Source organism: Dipteris shenzhenensis, chromosome 16, assembly GCF_047967505.1.
Source record: "Dipteris shenzhenensis isolate YYH24624 ecotype China chromosome 16, Dip_SZ_1.0, whole genome shotgun sequence".
Taxonomy (NCBI): Eukaryota; Viridiplantae; Streptophyta; class Polypodiopsida; order Gleicheniales; family Dipteridaceae; genus Dipteris; species Dipteris shenzhenensis.
The window spans coordinates 24,573,084-24,592,132 of record NC_141611.1 but is presented as its reverse complement, the minus strand read 5'-3'; the positions used below and the strand labels follow the sequence as shown (position 1 = coordinate 24,592,132).

At 43.9% G+C, this 19,049-nt stretch overlaps 1 protein-coding gene across 1 annotated transcript in view; it reads right to left on the bottom strand.

Annotated features, from left to right (window-relative positions):
* LOC147892730 (uncharacterized) overlaps positions 1-19,049 on the bottom strand; it is a 130,263-nt gene that overhangs the window by 59,645 nt on the left and 51,569 nt on the right. Inside the window, exon 9 of the mRNA XM_087386883.1 lies at positions 13,678-13,734. Within this exon, the coding sequence (XP_087243009.1) occupies positions 13,678-13,734 (57 nt within the window). The remainder of the gene's footprint in view (positions 1-13,677; positions 13,735-19,049) is intronic.

Here is a 19,049-nt window from a genome sequence, read left to right as displayed (position 1 = left end):
ACTGCCTGGGCACCAAGCCCTGAAAACTCCAACCAAGTCCTCAATCGCCAAGAGGACATAGTAGCCAATGCCCAATTGCATTCTCAGCCAAAGAGGAGTGCAAAGGCATGAAGAAAGAGCATTTACAAGAGCCGACCAGCAAGAATTCCACTGAAAAATGCGAAAAGAAGCACTTATGTCGCGAGGAAGTGGGAGTTCTTGGGCTCAAAAGAAGCGTGCTTCAGAGAGGAATGCATTGAGAAGGCTTTAGAGAAGTTTCATGGCCGGAAAGTCCTCCAAAACTGAGAAAAACCAGTCAACCAGCACGTCGGACCACTCGAAATTGAACAGAAAGCTGTAGCTTTGCAAGAGGAGAGGCCCAAGAGGCGGTAGAAGAAAAAAGGTCCAGAAAAAGCCACTTTTGCAAATTCGACCAGCAAAAGAAGTGCTCAGCTCTGCCCGTTCTACCAAATGCACGGAGGGAAAAGCATATCACTACGAAGGGGAGGCAGAGGGGAAGCCATCGGGCCAAACGGAAGTCGAGGAATCCAGACGGGTGAGGAGTTATGAAGAAAAACGGAATTCAGCTGAAGGAGGCTAAAAAACCAGTCCAAAATCTCAACAAAGGGAGAAGATGAGAGAGAAAACCACACGTGAAGTTTAGAAGGCCCAGGAAGGTCCAGGAATGGCAAAGGAGCATGTAGAAGGCACTAGAGCCACCTGGAACTCTAGGGGGGCCACTGAAGGTACATGGCCCTCTAGGGGGCCCATTAAAAATGCCACATCATCATTTCCCACCAACCACTCTTTTAATTCCTTGGAATGCCTTTGGGCCTAGGGATTAATTACGCTTATGTGTTAGGCACCATGCCGCGTTTAATTACACATTATTAAGCCCACGCTTGGACTTTTAAACGGTCTTGTAGTACATTAAAGTACTTAGAATTTCACGCCCCCGTGACACCTTTTGGGTTGACAAATGCTCAAGACACATTCAATAGAATGATGGATCGCATCTTCCAAAAGTACAAGCATTTAACGAGTACTTTCTTTGATGATATCCTAGTTTTTTCAAAGACAGAAGAAGAGCACAAGGAACATCTTGCTATAGTGTTTCAAGCGCTGAGAAATCATCAGCTCTATGCAAACAGCAAGAAAAGTGAATTCTTCTTGGAAGAAATCCATTATCTGGGGCATATAATATCCAAGAATGGGATACACATGGATCCAGCAAAGATCCGTGCCATTCAAGAATTGCCAGAGCTGAAAACTGTGCATGAAGTTCGAAGTTTCCTAGGCCTGTGTTCTTACTACAGAAGGTTTATCAGGCATTTTGCTGATATCGCAGCTCCATTACATGACCTTACTAAGAAAAATGCAGCTTTCACATGGGGAATATCACAGAAGAAAGCATTCAATACACTCAAGGAGAAGTTGACTACAGAACCTATTCTTGTAGTCCCGGATCTTTATCAACCTTTTGATGTTGATTGTGATGCTTGTGGAGAATGTGTTGGGGCTGCATTACATCAGAATGGACATGTAGTAGCCTACGAGAGCCGAAGATTGCATGATGCAGAAAGATATCTGGGAATCTATGAGAAAGAGTTATTGGCTGTAATTCATGCCATCCATACATGGAAGCACTATCTTTTGGGTGCAGATTTTACTATTAAAACAAATCACCAAAGTCTGAGATACTTTTTGACTCAGACCAAGCTTTTCGAGAAGCATATGAAATGGGCAAACATGCTGTCAATGTATCATTTTCAGATTGTCCATACCCCAGGAATTCGGAACAGAGTGGCAAATGCATTGTCCCGAAGACCCCAGGTCAATAATGTGACTATCGCTTATCATCAGGACCTAGAAGGCATGAGGGAGCAATATGCTAGTGATGCAGATTTTGGTGAGATCTTACAGCAAATGCAAGAGGGGAAATCCACCAGTCACTATTCCCTGAAAGTGTTGGAGATAAGTGCACACTAAGTGTACTATTTCCTAGTCTAAGTCTAAGTCTAGTCTTTATGTCTTGAGTGTGTGCCATGTGGCACTTCTACAATTATCCCATAAACACTCTTGCATTATGTCTTGTACTTTGGCCCATATATTCAATGGGTCACATCATTCTAATCCATCTGTCTAGCTTGTGTCTTGTCTACACTCTTCTCAAGGTATTTCTTATCTTTCAGTCTTGTCATCTCATTTCCATTTCCAGCTTCTAGTTCTAGTTTTTTTTCCATATTCCAACATGGTATCAGAGCATGTAGATCTCCTTTCCTCCCCTCTCACTCTGTTGCAGCCATAGCTTCGTCTTCTCCTTTCAGTTTACCTCTCCCTCCAGCATCTCTCTTTTCAGCCTCTCGTGGCCGCCTCTTCTTCGAGATCTGCCCTCTTTCTGCACCGCCATTTCTTGCGCCAGATCTGCGCTTCAGATCTGTGCAGCTCAGCGCCAGATCTGAGCGCCAGATCTGCTGTCACGCCAGATCTGCGCAGCACTCTGCTGTCACAACAGATCTGCGCTTCAGATCTGCGCAGCTCAGCCAGATCTGAGCGCCAGATCTGCTGTCACCGACAAATCTGCGCCTCTGCTCTTCCGTACGACCGCCGTCGTACTTCGTTCGTCCTCCGCCGTACGCCGCCGTACTTCGTCCATACTCCGTCGTCAGTACTCTGCGCCAGCGTCCGTACATCCGTACAGTCCGTACGACTGTACGGAATCTGTACCTGCACCCGTTGTCCCAGTTCAGGTGGCCTCTACTGCTGCAGATCTGCCTGCCATTTCTGCCCTGATTTCGTGAGCTGAAGGAGCTGCCCACGACTTTCTGAAGCTGCTGCCCGTACCTTTTCTGTTCGAAATAAAGGAGGAGCTGAAGTTTTTTTTTATCTCTGCCCAACCTGCATTCAGTTCTGCATTCAGTTCTTGCTAAGGTACTGTACATTGTCTCTTTCAGTTTGCTGAGCAGTCTTTGTTAATCCTCATATCTGCAAACTGCTGGTTCCTCCTGCTTCGATGGGCTGTCATATGCTATGGCCCTGACAAAGTGGTGAGAGAACTGGCTTCTAGGATCTCTTCTTCTCATTTATTTCTACAATATTATAAGGGAATAGACACTGCCCTTGCATCCTAGCAAGAGGTAAGACCTTCCCACATGGCATCCTCCTCTCATTCTCTCATGTCTATCGACAAATTCAATGGGTCCAACTTTCATACTTGGCAGATCAAAATCAAGTGCCATCTTATGAAAGAAGGCCTTTGGGACATTGTTCACCGTGATGCCCCCGAAGGTCCATCTGAGCAAGTTGTTACTGCCAAGAACGACAAAGCCTATGCTATCATATTGCTTGGCCTTGGAGATGATTACATTCATCACATCTCCGACATACAGTCTGCTCCTCAAGCATGGATCACTCTGGATACTCTTTTTGGAGCCCGATCTAAAAACTCTAAAATTGCACTTATGATCTCATTCTTTGATCTACATATGCAGGAAGGAGCTACTATAGCCTCTCATGTTAATTATCTTCGCAGTCTTATGGTTCAGCTTGCGTCAGTCAAGTCTCCCATCTCCGAAGATATTGCTATTGATGTGCTTCTCAAAAGCTTACCTGACTCCTATGCTACTCTTGTCACTACCTTCAAGTATCATAATAATCCTTCTCTTGAGGGTATCATCAATGCTCTCCAAGAGGAAGAAAGAACTCAACAACGCAAGGTAACTGACACTGCATTTTTAGCAAAGAAAGGCAGTTCTAAGGTAAGAAAGCCTTGCACCCATTGTGGCAAGACTAATCATGTGGAGAAGGACTGTTTCAAGGCTCATCCATGCACCATTTGTGGCCGTGATAATCACCGGGAGAGGGACTGCTACTCCAAAACCTCTACATCAGCTCCTGCATCTACCTCAGCCCATGTTGCTGCAACATCTCCATCAGCTGATCCTGCTGTTCCTTCCTTACATGATGAAAAGTGGGCTTTCTGATTACTTCTATGTTTTGTCTACCACCTTGACCACCGATGATGTAGGTCAAGGGGTTCTAGTGTCTTGGTCTTTCTATTTGTCTACAGTCAGTCTTCTGTCTATCTAGTCTTGTCTGTCTGTCTATTTGTCTATCAATCTGACTATGTTTTAGATCCATCTTGTCCCTACCCTTGTGGACCCATATGAGGATATCACTTGAGGAGGGGTGTCTCAGGATCTTTTGTCTGTCATGTCTTCTATCCTGTCTATCAGTCTTTATGTCTGTCCTCTAGTCTTGTCTTTCTGTCTTACTCCTAGTGTCCACTTAAGGAGGGTGTTGGAGATAAGTGCACACTAAGTGTACTATTTCCTAGTCTAAGTCTAAGTCTAGTCTTTATGTCTTGAGTGTGTGCCATGTGGCACTTCTACAATTATCCCATAAACACTCTTGCATTATGTCTTGTACTTTGGCCCATATATTCAATGGGTCACATCATTCTAATCCATCTGTCTAGCTTGTGTCTTGTCTACACTCTTCTCAAGGTATTTCTTATCTTTCAGTCTTGTCATCTCATTTCCATTTCCAGCTTCTAGTTCTAGTTTTTTTTTCCATATTCCAACAGAAAGATGGGTATCTAATGAAAGATGATTGCCTATGCATCACCCAGGAAAAAGATTTTGGAGGAATGCCATGCATCTCCCTATGCTGGACTCAGAGGAATTACAGCAACAACTCTAGCACTAGAGAGATATTTCTTTTGGCCCGGGATGCGGAAAGATATACATCAGTTTGTTACTGAATGCCTTACGTGTCAAAAAGTGAAATATGATAGACGGAAGGCACCTGGCCTACTTATGCCTCTTCCCGTGCCTCAGGCACCATGGGAAAGTATTACAATGGACTTTATTTTTGATTTGCCAAGATCAAAGTCAGGGAATGATAGGATTTGGACTATCATTGATAGATTCAGCAAGCAAGCTCATTTCATTCCGGTTCGCAAAACCATAAAGGCAGATCATATGGCTAAGCTTTTCATGGCACAGATCTTTAAGCACCATGGTATGCCTAAGTCCATTGTTAGTGATCGAGATCCCAGAATGACCAGTCTATTCTGGAGAGCTTTATTTGATAACATGGGGACGAATCTGAATTTTTCTTCTTCTTTCCATCCCCAGACAGATGGTCAAAGTGAAATAGCAAATTCTACAGCATTGGATATGCTGAAATGCTACGTGGGTGACCAAGGTTCAGACTGGGAAAAGTACCTACCATTGGTAGAGTTTGCTTACAATAATACAGTACACAACTCTACAGGGAAAGCCCCCTTTGAGGTCATTTATGGGAAGGTGATTTTGCCACCTATATTGAGGACCAAAGATGAAATATTTGCAGCTGATCAGTTTGTGAGAGACCTCCAGACAGCTTACAGCCAAGTCCGGACAGCAATCGAAAGGTCTCAAGAGAAACATAAAAGAGCTGCAGATAAGCATAGGAAACAGTTAGATCTCAAGGAAGGGGATTGGGTACTTTTGAAGTTTGAAAAAGCTAGGCTTCGCAAGTTTAAAGGCAAACAGAAAGTGTATGCAAAGTTATCTCCCAGATACTATGGCCCTTTCAAGGTTACAGAAAGAATAAATGAGGTTGCATACAGGTTACAATTGCCAGAGCATTAGAGGATTCACAATGCATTCCATGTGAGTCTTCTAAAAAAATTCCAAGGACCAGAGCCTACAGAACCAGTATCAGAGGATCCACCAGAAGTGGATGAGCTGGAGGAGGTCCTTCAGCCAGAGCACATTGTGTACCATACTATACGCAAAGGCCCTCAGGGCAAGGAGTTTTACAGGTATCTTGTAAAATTCAAGAATTATACGGCATTAGATGCCAAGTGGATGGACGAAGACACATTATCCGACCATCCACAGCTTTTGGATGTTTACAAGGAAGCTTTTCAGTTGAGGTCAACTGAATAGAAGCCGAGGGGATGTCACCACAATGTAAATATCCTAAGTCAAAGTACAGTTGACCATTTATTTGATCATAATTAAAGAGTTTTATATGTGTTAATTATGGTCAAAGAGTTCTTTTAATGGTCAAAGGATTGACTACGGTCAAAGATACTTGACTCTAGTCAAGTAAACCTGACTTCGATCGGGGAGACTTGGTTTATTACCAAGAGGGTTAACTACGGTTAACCAGAGAACTACAGAGCTGACTACGGTCAGAGAGTGTTGACTCCAATCAACGAGACTTAGCATGCGCCAAGAGGGTTAACCACGATTAACCAAGATGTGCCAACTTCGGTTGGAGAGACTTGACTATAATTAAGGCGCCTCGACCCTTGGTCAAAGCCTCTTAATTATAACCAAGAGCGTTGACTTCGGTCAACCAGAGTATAAATATATTTTTTTATATTTGTTATGTGTGCACATGTATTCAGTGGGGACGCCCACCGTGACTAGAATTAGTCCACAGTGTGTTATTTGCATGCAAAGCGCTAACAATTAATGGGTGCCATGGTGGTACGCTCTAGTTAATTGTTGTAGGTACTAGGAAGAGTTATTTTTCCTAAGCTTTATGGGAGCCTAACAAGCATCTAGGAGGTGGTTCGCGTGACCAAGTGCTTTGAAGACTCCAGAGTGGCCCTTAGTGGCATGTAATAGGACTTAGTCTAGATTTTAGACAAGTGGCATGTTGCCAATTTGAAATGAGCTTGAAGCTCTTGTAATATTCATTCACGTTTTGAATTATGTATCAAACAGCTCTACGCTGAACTCTTGTAACAAATTCTCTCTTCAAGAAATAAAATATAACAAATTCTCTCTTCAAGAAATAAAATACCTTCGGGGGGGTCCAGCCCGACATGTTGTCCTGGGCCCTAGCAGTGTGTGGAGAGAGAGAGAGAGAGAGAGAGAGAGAGAGTTCTTATGAGTTTTTTTGCAGATAGTTACGAGCGTGAGCATCCAAGAGAGAGAGAGCCTACGATTACACATAGGAAGTTCCGTACCAACCGTCGAAGCTGCCCAATGCATCCTCTGTGAAAGCACCATGTAATAGGACTTAGTCTAGATTTTAGACAAGTGGCATGTTGCCAATTTGAAATGAGCTTGAAGCTCTTGTAATATTCATTCACGTTTTGGATTATGTATCAAACAGCTCTACGCTGAACTCTTGTTACAAATTCTCTCTTCAAGAAATAAAATACCTTCGGGGGGGTCCAGCCCGACATGTTGTCCTGGGCCCTAGCAGTGTGTGGAGAGAGAGAGAGAGAGAGAGAGAGAGAGAGAGAGAGAGAGAGAAGAAGAAGAAGAAGAAGAATATATTATCGTCCTCTGAAGACCAAAACCGGCCTATGGGACCTGGGCAATACAATATCACAAGTACATGAAAGCTCCTCCCGAAGATGGGAGGGTGGAAAGAGAAACCACCTTCTAGGATTCAGGTGGATTCCTATGCTTGAAGAGCTTATACACAAATGTTCCTAAAGCTGAAGGTGACCCTTTATGCAGCAAATCAGCCAGTTTGTTATGTCCCTCAAGGAGGTGATTGAACTCTTCCCTAATGTGTGCATAGTGAGGGCATATCATTACCATGTGTTCTTCTGTTTCAACCATACCTTGATCACATAGTTGGCATATTCTACTCTCCCTTGGCATCTTTTTCCATCCCCCTGTTTCTATTTGCAGCTGGTGTGATCGGGTGCGAAGTGAGGCTAAAGCCCTCCGTTTATGCACTGCTATAGGTGTACATATGTACTTCTGCATATAGAGAGAGAGAGAGAGAGAGAGTTCTTATGAGTTTATCTGTAGATAGTTACGAGCGTGAGCATCCAAGAGAGAGAGAGCCTACGATTACACATAGGAAGTTCTGTACCAACCGTCGAAGCTGCCCAATGCATCCTCTGTGAAAGCACCAACAGGAGGCAATATACCAGGCCGTTGCAAGAAGGACCTGGTGCGCCACTAAGGCGTGACTTGCTAGGGAGAGTTTGGCCAAGCTCCAATATAGAAGCTTGCATTGAACACTCTCAAGGACCGGGGCAATCTGCTGCTCTGCTGTGATGTCAATATCCACCTGGCATACGAGGTATATCGCTGTCCGGCCCCACCATGTCCATCCGAAGCCAAAGTCACTCCCCCACTCATGGATCTCCTGTGTCTCCTCAAAGCCCGTGAAGAAGCCTATGGATTTCGTCCAGTTGATCCGTGCCCCCAAGGCCTCACAGTAAATAGCCAGGGTGCCTCTAACTCTCTCTAGAATCACTGTGGTGCCCTCAACATACAAGGCCGTGTCATCTGCAAACTCCGAGTCAAGTAGCTCCTCCTCCTGTCTGATTGGGAGCCTCAACCTTGTGAGACCCGCCACCAGTGATCTCAAATAGTAGCCCAAAGCCTCCGCCACAAACAAGAAGAGAAAGGGAGCGAGTGGGCAGCCCTGGCGGACCGAGCGAGAGAGAGGAAAGGCCTCGCCTGTGTGTCCTCCGATAAGCATCTAGCTAGAGCTCCTTGCATATAGCACTAAAACTCCTCTGACCCATCTGTCTAAGAAACTCAATCTCCTCATAGTGCCCTCCAAGAAAGACCACTCCACCCTGTTGTAGGCCTTCTCAAAGTCCAAGAGAAGGACCGCCAGCGGCTATGACTCCTCCCGGGACCAATCCACTGCCTTCCAAAACGTGAAGATGTTGTCCAAGATGCTGCGCTCCTGGACAAACCCAGTCTGTGTGTCATGGATGATGTCGGTAAGATGGGGCCGTAGCCGCAAACTCAAGACCTTGGCGAGGATCTTGTATGCAGTATCAAGCAGAGTGATCGGCCTCCACTATCGGATATCTGACCTATCTCCCCTTTTTGGGATTCGGCAAGCTGTACATTTGTTACCTTTTGTTATGTGATTCTGCTTTCCCTATACTCCTATGACCTTTCTAGGATACTTTAGCCATCCCATGGAGGGGGTTTGTTGCCACATTACAAGGTATGGCCTTATAGGCTAGTTAGAACCAGCTAGTATAGTTAGTACTAGTCCTAGTTAGTACACTTAGGCATTCAGTCCTAAGTTGGTTGGGCCATATATTGGTAACTCTTGCACTCTCTCATTATCCATTTGCAAGTTCACTCTTTGAGCTCCTTCATTCCATTGCATTCTACCCCTTCACTCAACAAACAGCTCCTCTACAGCAAGAGAATCCACCTGAATAGCTTCTTTTGCAGCAGCCTCTCTTTGAGCAGCAACTTCCCTTGCGTCAAGACCATGGTTGTAAGACACGTTAAGACACGACACGTTAGACACGCTTCAAACACGAGTGTCTAAAGTGTCTTAAAGATAAGACACGTAAGACACACCATTCTGGTTATAATAATAAATATTTAATTAATATATGTATAAATATACAAATGTACAACTTGCTAGCATAGCTAGCTGCTAGATTCTAGAAGTACAATAAGCTACACTTAAATAATGCAAGAAGAAACAATGCACTTGTACAATGTAGTTAAGAGTCAAGACTCGTCACTCAAGACTTAAAAGTTAAAGTTAAGACTCACGATTGAAGAGCTCGCAAGTTTTGAGTACTAAAAGGTTTGAACTGACAATTTAATCTTGTCACATGTGACATGAATGAAAATTGCATCTCGATACATATAATTGAAAGAAAGCTTTCGACTCTCAAGACTCAAATCTCTAAAGATTCATCCTAATCTGAATCTATGAGGTCACTCCCAGTGCTAGATCCAAAGTCACCATCAATGATAGCATGGCTAAGTCAAACTCAACCACCCAAAAAAAAAAAAAAAGCACTAGAGTGTCTAAAGGTGTCTTAAGATAAGACACGTGTCTTAAGTGTCTTAAGTGTCTTATCATAAGACACGAGTGTCTTAACAACCATGGTCCGACTCAAGACCCTCCTCCAGTAGCCCTCCTATTAAGGCAACTACTGCTCCTCCTCACAAGATGCACCACAAGTCACAAGATATGGCCGTCACACTCGATCCACTGCATGTCTCTGATCTGAAAAAATGCCACGAAACCATGTTTTGATGATGAGCAGTGCAAGATGAGATCTCACCTCCCGTGTGAGCAGGCATTGGGACATCTTACAACACTTGAGATACAGCAAATATAACGACGCTTGACACGCCGTAAAAGGCAGGCTTTCCTCATAAATAGGATGGATGAGGTGATCACTTCTTTTCGAGGAGGAGATCCCAAATATTGGATGGGGACTTCTCTCTAAGGGTGACAGATCTAGGCATCTGGCACACGCATGCGACCTCAATCTACGACGTCCCAATCCAAGCACCACCCTATATGTCGTCTCTGCCACCACATCCATCCTATTCACTGCACAAAGTGTGAGAGCTGCACTACGCGAGCTCCAAAACCGGAAAGCCCAACACCATGACAGGCTATGGACTGAGCACTTGCACATGGGCATGAGATTTTGGCTCCAATCTTGGCGCAGATGTTCAACCATGTAGTATGCCACGGCTTCCCCCTTGCTTGGAGTACTACCATCTTTGTGCCGATACACAAACCAAGGATCCCATGGGCAGGAGAACTTCCACACAAGGCCACACACTAGCCAAGATCTATGGACCGATACTAGAGAGAGATATCACATCCTACACAGAGGCACATGGGTAGTGAGCTTTGGGATAGCTTGGTTTCCGGACGCAGCATTCCACTCGACCATATCCTCACCCTATAGGCTGCCATCAAGAAGGCGAGATCGAGATTCCAAAAAGTCTACGCAGGCTTTATATATATAGACTTCTGGAAGGCCTTTGACACAGTCCTCCAGAGATGCAGATCTCGAGGAACATGATCTAGGGGAGAAGAACCTATATGAGTCAGCCAGAGGGAGAGTACAAGCCGTTGGGGGCATGTCAAATTGGATTGAGAGCACAATAGAAGTGAAGCAAGGATGCCCCCTCTCTCGACACTCTTTGGAATCTACATTGATAAGATCACGACTTTGATCGGTCGCCTAGAAGAGTAGAGACCCTTGCTTGCTAATATGATGATATGGACACTGCTATACACACTTAGTCCTCATTTCCTCTTCAGCGGCGAGCCTACATAGACACCTAGAGGCACTAGAGGTGTTTTCCAGAGAGAGAGAGAGACCTAACAATCTTCGAGAGGCTACGAGAGACAATGGGGTCCAAGATGACTTGGAGTAAGCACTCGGTCCCACATCATATCATAAACGCAGAGTTCGCTATGACAACATTTCAACTTGATGTCATCTTCTAGACAGTGACATGTCTCCATGCCTTGCCTACCTAAAGGCTACTGAGGTCGGCATTAGAGTCATCCAGACAAACCAGCCAAGAGTGGGGTTAGCATAGCTAGGTACACACGCATATCCAATTGGTTTGACAATCAGGGTATTCAAATGGACCGCCTCCCGCCCTTTCAATATAGCTTGAATGGCCCATCCCTCCACATCCCGCGAGATGAGATCAACTGTATCATACGGTTGGATCTACTCCAGCTCTACACACCACGTACTTGGGTTTGAAATCAAGAGTTCCCCACCAAAATACAGTCCTACCATGATCACCTCCTGGGAGTACAAGAGGATGGAATGATTACCAAGCCACAATATCTGGAGGACAGCCAAGTCTCACACGCACTAAGGATTGCAATGAGTCTCATTCCACCAGCTAGTAATAAAGGCAGGAAGAGCCACATGCACACCAAGAGAGCAGCGAATTTGCAAGCTATGCACATTAGTAGAGGTGGAGACAAAGGAGTACTTCTTATGTACTTGCCACACCTATGAGGTCAAGGACAATATACCTAGATGAATCCAAGAACATTCCCAAACTCATCTTCTAAAAACACAACATAGTGCAGTTTCAATCTCATGATAGTCACTCACAAGGTTGAAAACCATAAACTCCATCATGCATAGCAGGGACTAGCTACTATGACATCCCCACTGACGTCATCAGCGCCCAACAGTGGGTGTAGACCATAGTATAAAAATATGCTCTCACACATACAAATCCACACACCCACACATACTTGAGCATCCATTTATACAAAGTCTTCGTACTGAGTTTCTGTCGGCACTCCGGAGGTGAAGGGTAGACTCAGCCATGATGAGGTCAAGGACAACACCATTGTCTCTTTTAGGAGGATGGATACAAGCTCGGGCCACTCTCCTAGCTGATCATCTTCCATGACCAGGTCTACATTGGCCTCTAATTGATGGAGATGCGGCAACACAGAGAGACCTTACTGCAGCAAATCAAATAGCAGGAGGTGGCATACGATAGGAGACAAATTGAGCACAATGACACGCCACCGACTTCCATGACTTCGAGTCAGCCCCAAGACACACTGGGGTAGAAAAGGAGGAGATAGCCAACATGAGGGCAGTATGGATCAGTGGGAAGAGACAACACATAGCGATGGAGCCAGTGACACAAAGACCACGCACGACACAGAGGTTCACCAGAGCACCCACGATAGAGGTCCAGCCTATCACTGCTCTACTCAGAGGGGACCGTCCGAGCCGAGGTGTCGCTCTTGACATGGCCCACCGGATACAGAGATCACGGAGACCACGCCCCCCACCACAAGCTCGACAGACCTAGATACAAGACATCTTCGTGTCTCATCAGAGAGCCACCACGGCGCCTGGATATGTATTTGGAGCACTAGCTTTGCATGTCTAAGTTTTGAGTTTATTAGCTTAGCACTCAACAAGGGCCTTAGCTAGCCCTTTGCTTCAGCCCACAGTGGCTTGTATGAGTTGCTCTCTTGATTGTACTTTGTCTCATAGGCCCATGAGGCCTTCTGAAGACGTTGATACAACTTTCTTTCCTTCGTTGAAATTCTGCTCCCTCTTGTTGGTGCAACTTCCTTATGCTATGCTATGCTAAGCCTCTCAATAACTATACTCTCTTGATTGTACTTTGTCTCATACGCCCGTGAGGCCTTCCGAAGACATTAATACAACTTTCTTTCTTTCGTTCGTTGAAAATTATGCTCCCTCTTGTTGGTGCAACTTCCTTATGCTATGTTATGCTAAGCTGAATCCCTTTTCCAAAGCTATGGCCGAGAAGTAGTGCATGCATGTTCCTCGGGATTGGAGAGCCCTTGGAGCCTTGAGCACCCTAGCTAGGCTATCTTTTGAGACTATGTTTATGTATATACACTTACTACTCAACTTTGAGCTTCATTTTCATGTCTTGTACATGGCTCATGCTATAGTCCGAGTCCTTTTCATTTTGGTCTCATGTTTGGAAGGTGATTGACTTCAACACCTTGTGTCTTTGCCTTTTGGTTACAAAAGTGCTTAAAATACAATCAATATAATCTGAAAACAATCAAGATTTCCTCTAAACAAGGGGAAGTATATCAACAAGACTAGTTAGCTAGCAATCAAATGATGTGATGTAAAAGGCAAGGGAAGAAAGATGACCTGAAATACTCAAGTATTCTCACGCTATAAGGCTCTGAATAAACAAGCAATTGCAAGCAAGACAAAAATAACAAGGTGCATTCGAAAAAAAGGGAAAAATTTTGGGGAATTTCAAAAACCCACTAACAAATATTCTAAAACCAAAAATAAAATATACATTTTCTAGGTGAAAGCTATCAACTTCCCTCTTGAAAAAAGATATTGTGAGGGTCCTTCACAATTAAAAGCTCAAAGCCCACTCCACATTATCCATACATTCCTACGCATAACACTTGGCTCTTGATAAGAGAAATGCATACCTTTAACAGGTTCTTTGCAACATGTGCATTGCCAACTAACAACTCCTGCAATCCTGGCTGAAAAGATAAGGTTGCAACAAAGCTTGAATTACATATACATACACTAGCTAGTACTATGGACATACAAAACAAAAGAAATATTGCAACTTTTGACCTTATGAAATTGACCCACAAAAATACAAAGTGTCATCACAATCACAGCCCTACTACCATTACAGCAAAAGAGGTTGCTAGGAATAAATGCACTTACACATATATGCACGCACATGCTCACATAGCATAAATATACATTGAAAGCCTTCTTTGCTGGCATAAGTTCCAAATATAAAGAGCATGCTCAAGCAGGATGAAGGTAATGCTAATGAGGAAGGCCACTTAACAGAAAAACAGGTTGGTTGCCGATCCAAGCAACACATAGAAGATGCTCTAAAGCTTTACATTGTTCATTTTGCTTTCTAACGAGCGCAAACAAATGCTCATGAGTCATGACATGGATGAGCAATACACCACCATATGTAGGATCTAGACCAACAACCCACCCCTCCTTCCCTTTGAATGGAAATATGATAGATTTTAAACAAAGTGTGGGCCTACTGTTGGATTGGACCAAATTTTAAATGAACCCTGGTGACACTTTGCCCCCAGCTAAACTCAGAGTGACAAAAGCTGCTCGACCTTGGCCCTAAACCATTTGCCCAATAGGCAAGTGTGTTCACCGTTCCTCCATGCAAAGGACATCCTACTAGATGTGTCAGAAATGTTGACTGTAAGGTCAACACCTGGTGCTTAGACGCCACCTGGGTTCGAACCCAAGGTGGAGGCGGATTCCAAAGGAAGCAAATCCACACAACTGGCATGTAGATCTAAAGAGATAGAATCGATGGACAGCAAAGGTAGATATGAAATGCTATCAATTGTACATTCGAAGTAAAGAACGAGATGTATGCATTGCTGATAGATAGGATTATTCATTATATAGATATACACTTTGATATAAAAGTGGATCTCTGTAAGAGGAGAGAGAGAGAGAGAAGTAGAAGTAGAAGTAGAATTTTATTATCGTCCTCGGGGGACCAAAAATGACCAATGGGACCTAATCCTCAGTACAAAAATCTCCTCCGTTGTGGAGGGGTCAAGAATTTTCAAGTTCTCGACGGTACAAAAAAAGACGAGTGACAAAAGATCCCAACGTTGCCGAAGAGGCAGTGGAGAGAACTAACGAGATTTGAGTGGTGTCTGCCAGTATCTGCTGATAATCGTCTCTGATGTGTGCATATCGGGGGCAGTGTAGGGCTATATGTGCCTCTGTCTCTACTGTCTGCGAATCACAGAATCTGCAAACTCTGACATGTCGCGGCAGATTTAGCCAAGCTTCTGTCTCTATTGCTAAAATATGTGACCGTGTGCGGAATCTGGCAATATTCCTGCGGCAGAGAAGAGGTATGGGAGTACTGATGTATGGCTGAGCAGGGGCATCTGGTGTCATGAAAGATGACCAGCATAAAGGATTTATTTGATCTTGATAGTATTCTAGCTTGGTCCTCTTTTCTGCTGTCAACCATTGGGTTTGTAGAGTACATAGTAGGGACAACTGGAATTCTTGCATCTTGACCTTTTCAGGGGGCATAGTCAAGTATGATTCCACTTTCCATCTGCTGAACCATTTCCTTATATCTGTCCCCCATCCTTTGCAGATGATCTTGCTTTTATGATTCTTCTGAAGTTTCATACTAGCAGTCCATGCTCTATGTGGCAATCTTTCTTTTGGCATTTGTTGTACTTCCACTAGGTACTACATCACTGAGAGAGAGAGAGAGAGAGAGAGAGAGAGAGGTTCTCAAAGTCAATCTACACATAGCAACAACATATATTGGATGAACACACTGCTTTAATACAAACTGCTTTAATACAATAGAAGTCAATGTTTGAGAAGCATCTCAATCTTCTAAATCTCTGTCTATTCTTGTTATAGAATAGAAATTAAAATGAGATATCTATGGAGTATAGCCTCTTGACAAGAACAACAAATTGGACAATCTATGTTCTCCAAACTCTTTTCCCCTTTCAAAAAAATATAGATGAAGCCTGCAAACAGCTCAATACAAAGTTAGTATACCAGCAACCTTCAATCACTTCCAATCGTGCTAGCTTATAGACATCATGAAGTTATCACAGTTGGCTATTTTTCTTAGCTATTCTCCACGAGCATGGTGAGGTGAGAAAAAGTGTGGTTGTACATGAGAGCCTTGCACAATTGTAGGGCATTCTTTAGCCACCAAATAAGCATGCTCAATGAAATCCTTTTTGCCGTGGGATGAGGATGATCATCAATCACTCTAGTTGGTATTTCATAATTAGTTTTGCGACTTGTTCCCACCTAAAGATTAATCAAGATTATGTAACATCATTGTGAATCTCAAAAAGGGATAATATCTGTAGTCAAAAGAAGAAATCATTGAGAAGTTTAGAAATCCTAAATGGATCGGAGATAGTATTTTGAAATCAAACTTTTAGTTCGCACAATGCTCTTCAATTGAGACTTTCCAAACTTAGGAAGAAGCCACTGATTAACTTAAAAGTTTTGATGCTAAGTCATTGACAAATCGATCAACTTTATTTATTTTGTTTACTTAAGTGGTAAAGGCAAGTCTTCCCAAACATGGTGCTTTCCTTATATTGGTATGGGCAGTGTGTGTTGTTAAGGTATTTTTGCATAGGTTATTTATCATACACATGGATCTTCAACCTACATACGCCTCCAATCTTTTGTCGGACAGTTGACAAATCTATTTCATCACTCAAAAGTTTTTCAATATAAAGTGAAGTTTCTTTAGAGTATGCCAGATATCGAAATACAAACGAACTTAAGAGCTATTTCTTTTTTTTTCCCATGAGAAAAGAGAAAAGCTATTTCCAATCTAATGGTGGCCAGATATATTACGCTTCCAAATATGTGTAGAGATGTCAGATCTGCCAAAAAGTCAAACTGTCCCACCAGAAGACAACAGGTTTGCTTATGCCCCTACCTATCCCAAAAGATCCTTCCCAGGACAGCAGCATGGATTTTGTGGGACCCCTTCCGACATCTACAAGTACACGACTTACTTAGTGTCTAACCATTGTTGATCACTTTGGCAAGTTTTATATCCTTATTCATAGCAAGCAGACGGCCAACACAAAAGATGTAGCACGCTTGTTCAATAGGAATTGGTATCCGATTGGGAGGGTTGCTACGGACCATTACCACAGACAGTGATTCAAAATTTACCTCGCATCTCTGGAGGGCATTTCATTACAAGCTCCAGATGTCCAGCGCATTCCATCCGCAAACAAACAGGCAATCAGAGGTATATAATCAATTGACGTTTGATGTACTAAAAACTTATTGTCATAATGGGAAATGAGAGGTATATAACCAATTGATGTTTGATGTACTAAAATCTTATTGTCATGATGCACCGTCAAAGTGACAGCAGCAATATCTTCCACTCGTACAGGCCATCCTTAATGATACCTTCATCGAGCATTGGTCGTACTGCCATATCAAGCAAGGTTCAGCAAAAGGTTTTCCTCACTCATTACCAAGATGATCTCCCCCTCTCTTGAAGCCAATAAGACTACAAATTCCATCGTGGAGATTACAAAGACAATTAAAGATCGCCTAGCCAAAGCGCAAGCAACGTACACGCGCCAAGCCAAAAAATCCGTGGAGATGTCAATTTCAAGTAGGGAGATGAGATTGGGTTTATTTAAGGATTATCAAGCAAAGGTTGAAACAAGTGGGCAAGTGATGCCCCAAGCTCTCCTTCAGAAGCTTTGGACCCTACCCGATTATTGAAAAGGTCAACAATGTCTCCATAAAGCTGCGGCTTCTTGATAGTTGCACGATACATATTGTTTTTTACATATGATGGTTGAAGTATAAGGCCCAACACTCAATGATATCATAGATGAGCAGCAACCCAAAGTGATCAATGAGGCAAAAGTTATAGGACCAAAGAAGATTCTCCTCCATAAGTGGAAACATGGGTCAGGACAATGCATATGCGAATTCTACACAAAGTTCTGAGTTGAGGGACCCATAAAGCGGTAAGGTTAGATGAAAGTTTTTCCAAGAGTTTCCACAGCTATTCGCAGACTACTTGGGAGCACTGCAGTTACCACAGACTTAAGGAGGGAATGTCACATGCGCCCCTACACTTGGGTGCAAGGTGACACAGTGGCTACATCAACAAGTGCTAATAGATCCCTTAAATAGGTAATTTTGTTGTATGCCGCCGTGACCCCTTTGTGAACCCTAGTCAAAGGACAGTCAGGCACGCGACCTGTATAGGTCAGACTCTCAAGCTTTAGGACAAGTCCGTGTTCACTGGCACCCATTGGAGAACAGTAGGAACAGTGTTTTTGTCTTAGAGTCTAGTTAGGTCTAGGTCATGGCCTAGGGTAGGAGCTTCAAAGGGCCCCCCAAAGGCTGGCCTATGGAAGAGGAAAGGAGCAGCCATGGTAGGAGCCCTAGAAGGGCCCCCAAAGGCAGCTCCAAGCAAAGGTTTATAGGCAGGGAAAGGTGCCTTTTATAGGCTGCCTTTGCCCCTCCCTAGTCGGCCGATTGGGCTGCTAAATAGAGTCCTACCAGCCAGCCAACCAGACGACAGGCTGGTCAGCCAATCAGGGCTGGCTAGTCGGCCACTTCAGCCCTATTAAGGGGCCCTTCGCCCCTCATTTCAGGCATTCAGTCCTCAGCATTCCCAGCCTGCCCTCAGCCTGTTTTGCAGCTCCTCTCCTCCTCCAGCAAGCCTCCATACAGCCACTCCAAGCCGCCATACAGATCAGGCTCAAGGAGAGGGTGGATTCACATCACGATAGTCCGCGGTTTGAGCCACCACAAGCAGGGAGGTTTGAATTCTGTTTCAGCAGCTTTTCCTTTCAGTTTTACAGCTCTTTATAGCTCTTTTCTCAGCTCTTTTGCACAGCTCTCATATCTCAGCCTTCACTCAGTTCATCTCTCAGTCTCTCAGCTCCATATCTCACCTCTTTCCGTCCTCAGCTTCACCTCTGTTCACCTCTCACTCTCACGCATTTCTACCACATGCCCATGGACAGTTCTCCCCCTCAGAGGGTATAGGGACCCAATCAGTTGTCGACTCCATTTCTCTAACCCTAGACTCTCTCTCTCTTCCTCTCTATAGTGCATACCCATTACACCTCATAATAAGGTTTAAAGAAGGTCTCGTGGCGATTATACAATCGCTAGCCATTGCATGTTACAATTTACAATCTGTGAAGTCATCTATGATGCAAAATGAGATTCTCTTCACTGAGCATTAGTGATGTGTCTCTGGTAAGATAAGGCCACCTCTAGCCGATAAAAGAGT